The sequence below is a fragment of the Ammodytes marinus genome, assembly GCF_949987685.1.
Source record: "Ammodytes marinus genome assembly, chromosome: 21".
NCBI classification, from domain to species: domain Eukaryota; kingdom Metazoa; phylum Chordata; class Actinopteri; order Uranoscopiformes; family Ammodytidae; genus Ammodytes; species Ammodytes marinus.
Window position 1 is genome coordinate 20,891,722 of NC_137225.1, and position 9,642 is coordinate 20,901,363.

At 41.4% G+C, this 9,642-nt stretch overlaps 1 protein-coding gene across 3 annotated transcripts in view; it reads left to right on the top strand.

Moving 5' to 3' along the window:
* Nucleotides 1-9,642, top strand: part of sh3kbp1 (SH3-domain kinase binding protein 1) — a 31,484-nt gene that overhangs the window by 452 nt on the left and 21,390 nt on the right. For all 3 annotated transcript variants that reach the window (XM_080049765.1, XM_080049767.1, XM_080049766.1), the window contains exon 2: nt 7,879-8,036. In XM_080049765.1, the coding sequence (XP_079905891.1) occupies nt 7,879-8,036 (158 nt within the window). The remainder of the gene's footprint in view (nt 1-7,878; nt 8,037-9,642) is intronic.

A 9,642-nucleotide genomic window follows, 5' to 3' on the forward strand; every position in this document is an offset into this window, starting at 1 on the left:
TTTATCCTATTCATGATTTAGAAAGCCCTGCGTGTGGGTGTGTGCTGTGCCCGTGTGTGTGCGTGTGTGTGTAAGATTGCAAGAGAAAGCTAGCGGCGGCCGGGTCACATTGATGAGTTGCAGATGTTGACACGTTTACATTCACTCGCATCGCATGTCCTTCTGCCCGTTATGTTGCTCATGTTTGTCTCTCTGGATACGGAACAAGGCCCGACCGGGACATTCCTCTCTCTCTCTCTCATCATCGCCATCATGTCCCACGTCACTGCACCGCTGTTGCACACACACACACACACACACACACACACACACACACACACACACACACACACACACACACACACACACACACACACACACACACACAAGACACAATGCATGGGAATTCATTGATTGCAGGGTTTGGCGGAGGAGTTATTAGTCAGTGAAGTGCATACATTGGCTGATTATTTCACATATGCCATAGGGGTTCAAGTTCTTGCTTTCTTTTAATGTTACTTTTGAAACATTCCTTTGGAGAAGTTGTCAGCGCCCTGCAAAGGTTTAGCCTAAACGTGAAACTATGAAGTAAATGCATTTATTCTCTATTTTGCTTTGTATGCCTATGCATGTTTTCTGTTTGCCTCTGCAGCCTGCATGTAAGCAAACAATGTACAGCTAGCCTTAAGGGAAACACTCAGGCACATACTATGTGGTTATGCAACCGCGAAACCTAGATTAGTGTTCACCATGGTAGTTTAATGAATTGTAAAATGAGTTGTGGTATAGGCTATTTAAATCACTATCACCTGAAATGGAAATGACATTGTCTTTAATGAGGGCCTGCATATCAGCTGCCTTAAACCTTAAGAAAAAGTTATAATACCTTCATTGGTGGCCTTTGCAGGGTGCATATCTTTATATAGTATCTGTTATTTGTTTACTTGAAGGTGACAGGATGCACAGAGAGGATAATGGTGGTTGTGGTTGTGGTGGTCATCAGGGGCCCCTCAGCTAATGTGTGCAACAGTTCTGCATTTGCAAAGTTTACACTGGTCAGGTTTTGTTGACATTACCGGAAATGTGTAAATACAATTGCTGTATGTGCTTATTATTGAGCGCATAGATAGAGGTTGTGTTGTACTGTAGCCCACTGCATTATGCTGAGAGCTGTTTGTAATTATTTAGAAGCCAGGGCATAATATTAGAAACATCTCTTCAGTACAGAAACACCACTATTGACGTCAATGAAAAACATGTACAGTAGGCTAACTTGATGTAAAGAACAAACATTGTAGGCATCATAGCAGTCTATGTCTTTATGGCATAATAGTTGTATTGGATTGGAGTATATCGGACGGTTGAACCTGATAACGAGGTCAAAGAGTGAAGTTACTGCTGAACTTTAAAATGCTTGTGTGGTAGTGGACCTGGAATTCTCAGGCCAATTTTTTTCCTGGTTCTTTCTTGTAAAACTGACAGACATACATACAGACATACAGACAGACAGACAGACAGACAGACAGACAGACAGACAGACAGAACCAAACATTAAAACAGCTCAGTTTCTCTTCATCAGTCTAAACACAGAGGGATACAGTGTGACCAAAACATTTCACTTCTCTCAACAGTAATTGTAAAAACATTGGCTCTCATGCCTTCCTTGTCTGTGCTCTCACTGTCATTATTGTTCTCTCCACCTACATAGTTAAGCCCCTGAAGATGAATGCATAACATTTCTTCTCTGGGGTTTTGTAGAAAGGCATTCTGGGAAGTGGGAGTGCTGGGGAATTAAAGCTGGAGTCAGCAATTCTGGAGAAGGCCTGTTGTCAAAATCACTTTTTGCCAAAATCAGTCAATGTGTTCCTCACGATCCGCTACCTGTCAGTACTGTGTATGTGCTGACAAAAAATCTAGTCTTAATACAAAGCCTAAGCTCTGTAAACTGGCCTAGGCTGTTGATTTACACCGAATTTCCTTTCAGCATGCACACAGTACGTACAGGTAGCAGATTGTGAGCAGGATATTCACTGATTTTGACAAAAGTGAATTTGACAACAAGCGTTCTCCAGAATTTGCTAAGTCTACCTTTAACAAAACAAAAGACGCAGGTTGAGAAAGTGAAGCCGGAAAATGGTTGGAGTTCAGTTGTCTCATAATGTGGGAGAATTAGCTGAATTCTGTGATTTGATCCACAGTTTGAGTGGGAGGTTTCTGGCTCCCCGGTGGGCCGCGGTCCAGTTTAGTATGAAATGTGAATGTTTCAAACCGACAGAAAACGTTGCTGCAGCTGTTCTCAACATCATCACGGCGTCAGCACTGGAACACACCCCGCGATACACACACAGGTCCGAGCTGTAAACCAGTGAAATGTCAGCATGGCTTTGCAGTTTCCCCCTTATCTAAACTGACTGCAGCTGCTCAGAGAAGACGCTCAGTTCCCGTGTGTGTGTGTGTGTGTGTGTTTGTATGTGTGTGTGTGTGTGTGTGTGTGTGTGTGTGTGTGTTTGTGTGTGTGTGTGTGTGTGTGTGTGTGTGTGTGTGCGTGGTTGTGTGTGTGTGTGTGCATCTCTTGACTTCTTGAGTGGGAGTTTTTGTTTTGTCTGCACTCTTCCAAATATTCTGTGTCTTGTCTGCTCTCAACGCCTCCCTTCTATCCATAGCCATCAACATGATGGTTTAAGAGTATACAAGTAGGGCTGAAACTAACAAATATTTCTACTATCAATTCATCTTTTTGATAACACTTTTAGTCTTTAGTCTAAAACTGTTTTTTTGAAATGTTGTAAAGTAGTGGAAAGATGCAGTGACAACTTCCAAAAGTAATCTTTTGTTCGACCAACACTTCAAAAGCAAGACATATAAAACTTACCATCATGCAAACAGGCGGCATCTTCATTTTTCGACAATTGTTGCCAGCAAATGTTTGGCACTTATGCTTGAAAACGACTCAATTGAAAAATCAATCAACACAGTAGGCCTAGTTGCAGACACATATTTCTCTGGATTGACTAGTTAATCAATAATAGTTGCAGAACTTTACACATGTTTGTAGTAAATGTAGAATAATTTTTTTAAATATAGAATTTATTGAATTTAAATTAACGAACTAAAATATAGTCCATATATAGCATAGAGACCATATTCTTGAAATTAAACTAGCTTGCTAGCTGTAGCAGCCTAGCTATCGTGTTACAGTTGGTGGGAATGTGTGTTAGTAAGAAAACTTAGAGCTGCAGAGATGGGTTCATTGGTTTGTCACTAACACACACAAAATCTGTTTCTGCGGTGACATCTAATCATGTGCCTTTGCTGGTATTAGATGAAGCATTATTGCTATGTTGACTCTGCCCACATTATGATGGGATCTCTAGCCGACATGCAATGTGGTGTCAGTGCAGCCAATGTAAAGGGAAGGGATGCTGCTGTATTGGCTTTTGATGAGGCTTCACGTTTACCCAATGAGATATCCTACTTTTTTTCTCAACAATCTTGACAAAATAATTAGTAAAATGTTTGGGGCTAATTTAAGTTATACATTTGGTGCCCATAGTGAGTATTTACAGCAGCAGGACAATGAACATATGACTTAGTAAAAATAAACTTTAGTGTGCGTTAATGTTAATGATGGAACATTACCATTTTCAGACAAAACAAATGGAAACATAAGTTAATTTATGCGGCTTTACCTGCTTTGTGTATGAATGAGTTTCCCTTGCTGTGACCTTCATAGGCCTATCTCTCTGCATAGATGAATTTTGTTTTACATCTATCCTATTATGCCGTGTGGTTCATCACAATAAATGGAGGCTGTTTGCTTTGTTAAATGATTTCCGGTGTACATCTATTGCAGGGCTCAGTTTCCACTCTTGTTGCATTAGCTTCACACCAGACAAAGCCGGCCTGCAGAGACTCACTCGGCTTTAGATTCTTGTCAATTTTAACTTTCACCCTTCTCTGCACTCGGTGACATTGTGTGCGGAGGCACAAGCTGTCGACTCCTTCTGTAGTGTGTGTGTGTGTGTGTGTGTGTGTGTGTGTGTGTGTGTGTGTGTGTGTGTGTGTGTGTGTGTTGAAATGACGCAGGTGGGTGGGCGGACTGCTGTGTGTGTCGTCCCGTCCCTGCCACTCGGATGTACTGTACATGTACATGGTTGGCGGTTTGCAAAGACGACAGCTACGAGCTACTGTTTTAGCTCTCACACTTCTCCTTCCTCAAGAAGCGTCCACTTCCACTCTGGCGGTATATGCCACTTCCCCACAAACTTCACAACCGAGAGATATAAAAAGTAATGAAATGGTTTCAGTGTCAGGGCTGTGTGATTCTCGCTTTAATGTGATGAATATCACGATATTTCTCATCGATAATTAATATCGCGATTCCCTCATACAATACATGTTTTTTTTTTCAACAAAAAACATTCACTGACACCCTAAACACATAGGATGAAGAGTAACAACTTTAGAATACATAATATTAATACATGAAAACCCTAGCACCCAGTCCATTTGGACAGCCAACCACTGTATTCAAAGCTTCAAACACAAGTCTGCTACAGTGTCAACATGTTGGGCCTTCAAGGAGGAACACAGGCAAGTTACAACATCTATTGAGTTGTTTGCATGAATGAATAGTACATTAATAGCTTGTTTGGTTTTTACATTGTGAAGCTAATTGTCTTTTGCATAGCAGCTGGCATTGTTCCCAAGCAACAAAAGGAACATTCAGTGTGACTTTAATGCTTATAGGGGAATATGAGCGAGAGAGAGAGAGAGAGAATCGCCTTCTTTTAGAAATGAGATCACATAGATATACAGTATAAATCAAGATCACCATTTTTTTAAGATTAATTGTGCAGCCCTAGTATCCTTGCCACGTTGCTGCAGCCCGAGTTATCTCTCGCCAAAATCACACACACACACATCCCCCCTTCCCCCTCCCTCGTCCTCCCCATCTGAGCACCAGGCCAACTTGGACTACAGTCATCTGCTTTGTCTTCTTAATATTGATGTCCTCCTCCTACTTCCTTTCATGATGTAAGCGCTCAGAGACGCCCCGACCTTCCACGTTCACCACAGCTGCTTTCCCAAGAGGTGTGCTGGATTGTGGGTGGTGTCATCATTTTGGGTGTTTGCCTGTTAGCACATTTGTTGGGTAAAAAGAAACCCAAATATAATGTGACTTTTTCTTCTGCATGTTATCCTATATGTATGTGTGGGAGGGATGACATCGTTTTTTTTTGGGGGGGGGGGGGAGGAAGCCGGTGTGTGTGAGTCATAGCTGTAACCCCCCGTTTTTTTATATAGTTGTTCCCATGGTTACCCCACCCCCTGAAAAACTCCCCCGCCTTTTTAGCTGCCCACACAGTTTAGACAGGGATCAGAGCTCGCCAATACGCTGTATGGGTTTCTGTGTGTGTGTGTGTGTGTGTGTGTGTGTGTGTGTGTGTGTGTGTGTGTGTGTGTGTGTGTGTGTGTGTGTGTGTGTGTGTGTGTGTGTGTGTGTAAAGATGTAGGGGGTTAATAATATGTGATTGTGACACATTCAGTACATTTTTACCGGTGTTAATCAGCTGCACACGAGCGGTCACAAGGTGTGTGTGTGTGTGTGTGTGTGTGTGTGTGTGTGTGTGTGAACATATGTGACTCTGCGTTAGTGATGTGTTACAGATTGCCTGCTTTTTTTCAGAGTTTTAACAGAAACACTGTTTTCATACATATATTATGACATATACTTTATAAATTTTCGGCTAAAACATTCAGATGTCTCTCTCCTGGTAGACATGACATGACATGACAAACCATACAATAAATCAGTTTTATCTATCCACCTCTATAACTGTCATTTCTAGCCGTGATGATACACTTGTTCAACTTTGCAGCAACCATGTACATTTATATACTCCTATGTAACCAGTTAACACAACATATGTCAAGATATTTATTTATACTTCCTCTATTCTTGTATCTCTTCATCATCTACTTCCTTTGACTGTTGCTGACTTTAATGCAAGTCATCTGCAAGAAGTTTAGTAAAGAAGAACTTGACAGTAATTAAAAGAATAGGGTGGCGTTTTTTTGACCACTACTATCAGAATCTAGCTTTGTGAACGTACTGTATGCCCTTGCATGGTGCATGTTCAAGAAGCACTTTCGCTTGATAAGATACATGACACTGCTCATTAGTAACAGTTACTAACTAGGCTGTGAATGCATTTTAACTAAGTCATCAACACTAAGTCAAAGGCAAAACCAGACCAATGCTGTTGAAGCGGGGAGGTACTTTTAGCAATGAAATGTGTTAACATGGATATTGTTAACCTTGGAGGCATGCAATGAATCTAACTTCTGAATACAGACATACTCTGACATGTAGCTTATAGTAGAGGACGTATAAGGTTTAGATAAGTGTGGAGCTGCAATAGAATGCTTTACTTCTATAAGCTATTCCGCTAATGGACAGTTTGTGTGGGTGAGGTGCAAAGAAGCGTAGCAAATGCCAACAATAGGCAAGGAAAAAGAAAAACACGGCTTTAAACCATTCAGGTCCTCTAAATTCAAAGACAAAATACATTATATATCCAAGACATCTACAATGACATATACTGTATAACCCGAAGACCTTCCTTCTTAAAGACTTCATCCATTACAAAACACTTCTGTGTCTGGTAATGGCTTTTCTCACTGTTTCTATAAAGAGCTAAAGGCATTCATCACATTCCCTGAGACCTCAAGGACACACACACAATACAGTTGGGTCAGAAACACTGAGCACAAACATACCTTTCTGTTGTTTACAAGACAATTCCCCTGGGCGCTTTTAATCAGTGAGTGGAAGCCGGTTTTCCTGTTTCGCGGTGCGTAAAAAATACGACTTACATTGTTGTACTGATGGAGCTAGTGCAGTGGGAATGCACATTATGCTGAATTTTTCCATTTGAGTTGTGACAGCACGGGTAATTACACGGTCCCTGTCGAGGATTTTTCTGGTGTGTGTGTTTGAGAGTTGTTGTTTTGTTTACTCGTCAGAATCTGAGCTGGAAAAGAGAGAAATGAGACGGTTGACTCTATCGCTGCAGTGTTGCAGGCCAGAGTAGATTGCATTTAAAGGTGGAGTCAGCAATTCTGGTGAACGCTTGTTGTCAAAATCACTGTTGGTTAAAATCAGTGAATATCTCCTCCCCGTCCGTATTGTGTGTGCACTGAAAAATAATACACAGCCCAGTCTCTGTAAATTGGCTATAAGGTGGGCCAGTCCAAGCCACTTTCTTTACCCCATTTACAGAGCGTAGGCTGTGTATCAACACCATATTGTTTTTTCAGCGCTCACAAAGTACGGACAGGTAGCGGATCGTGAGGAGATATTCACTGATTTTGACAACAGGCATTCTCCACAATCTCTCACAATCTTTAATGTATTTCAGTGTTGTTCTTGTACCTCATTTTTCTCTTTCACTTCCAGATTTGAGAAAATAAATAAAGACAATCACCAAACAAATCAAAACCTCCCTATAGCTGGAGAGTAGCTACAGAACCATGTGAAACCTATGCAACGTTTGACCTTTATTTTTGGATTTTTTTTTAAGGAACCAAACACACATCTGAAAAAGTGAACACACGAACAAAAGACATAAAATATCAAATAAACAACTAACATGGCGTGCTCTACTTAACAGGTTTCTAAGGACATTGTTTAAACTAAAGGTAAATGTTAAGCAAAACATAACAAGTTAAAAAAAGGTGTCATTTAGGTCACTTCAGCACTGCTATATACAGTAGTCCAGGAAAGGCTGCCATATCTGTTTCAATCCGTTCTGCTTTCCCTGAGATCTCTTATTATATTTTTTTATTCACATACTGACTATCTTTCTTTTCTCATATTTCGGGGCTATCCCTCAGTGGAGGCCGTGGTGGAGTTTGACTATGAGGCGCAGCAGGAAGACGAGCTGAGCCTGGCGGTGGGCGACATCATCCTCAACATCCGGCAGGACGATGGAGGCTGGTGGGAGGGGGAGCTGGGAGGACGCAGGGGGCTGTTCCCAGATAACTTTGTCAGGGTGAGTGATCGCAATACACACACACACACACACACACACAAACGAACGAATAAACACATAAACACACATACACACACACACACGCAAACGAACGAACTAACACATAAACGCACATACACACACACGCACAAACGAACGAACGAACACATAAACACACACACAGGCACGCACGCACGCAAACAAACGAACAAACACATGGAGTTAGTACAACTTTGGAGTTAGTAGGTACTTACATGTATTCACTGTTGGTGAACTTTTAAACCTCAGCAGCACCAAACCTTATCTTGGAAAGACAGCAAACAACCCAATCCCCAAAATATGAAAGTATACCAAATAGTGTGTAACATGGTAGAGTGGAAAGAAATCAGTAACTAGCCTACTTTGATAATCTGTCATTGTGGTATTCATTTTTCAAGAAAAGTGCCTAAAACCAGCTTCTTCCTGCCCAAGTGTGAATATGCACTTTTTTTGTGTTTTGTTTGTTTTACATGTAAATGGTTTATGATTTCTGTGCTGTGAAGGGGTCACAATGCAGACACAGTCAGCTTTGCCTGCCATGTGAGGTCTGCTACGTAGGCTACCGCTGTGTTGATGTGGAAATGTAAAACCAGACGAGAGAAGACATATAGACATTGATTGTGCAGTCAGAGTTCATCAGATGGACTTGTCCCTTGTTCTCAGTGCTGCATACCTTCATGCACTTCACACACACACACACACACACACACACACACACACACACACACACACACACACACACACACACACACACACACACACACACACACACACACACACATACACACTATTCTCTCTCCGAATCTCCTCATTCGCAGTCTCTTGATTATCACCAAAGGAAAGATGCAGTTTCCAGCGTGTCAGTTATTTCTAGTGAAAGGAATCAGGTGAGAGTTTGACATGTGTTGTGTAAAGTGAGATGGGGGTTTCCGGTTAAACTTAGGACTACATTGAGATCAGTATAAGTGAAGATGTGTTACGGTTGACTTTTTTGGTCAGACTTTAGATGAAGGTTTAGGAAAGGTTAGTGTCAACGCGGCTAGACAAACCTGCTACATATGAAGAGGCTACAGGTAAGAACAGACCTTGAAAACATTTGTTTTTCCTTATTGGTACCAGGAAAATTTTTCGCCGTTCTCCCAAAATGAAAGTTGAATGCATTTTCAAGTAGTTACAGAACTGTGAAATATTTTTTTGCGTGTTCTCTTTGGGGCAGAACACACAGCATGTTGCTAATACCAAAATGCTGCGTATAGATGGTAGATTAGTGGGAAAACCAACAGAAAACGTCTGTTGAAAAGCTGCTTTGATGATATTGGTTTAGGGCTAAATCTCCCGTAGGTGTTTAACTCATGGACCTATTCTAAGAGGTTTAACGTGGTTTGGATCTAGTGACCTCGAAGGCCGCAGCATGTGATTCTCATCAAACCATCTAGTGAGTGAGCCCTCCCTGCCTGTGTGAAGGCATCTGTGTTTGTTATGCTTCTCCACACATTTTTAATGATTTTTTTTATCCCGAAGATTGTACGTTAACAGAGAGGCCCAATGCCCGGTCAAAGTACAACAACAGTTTTTTCCATGATGGATG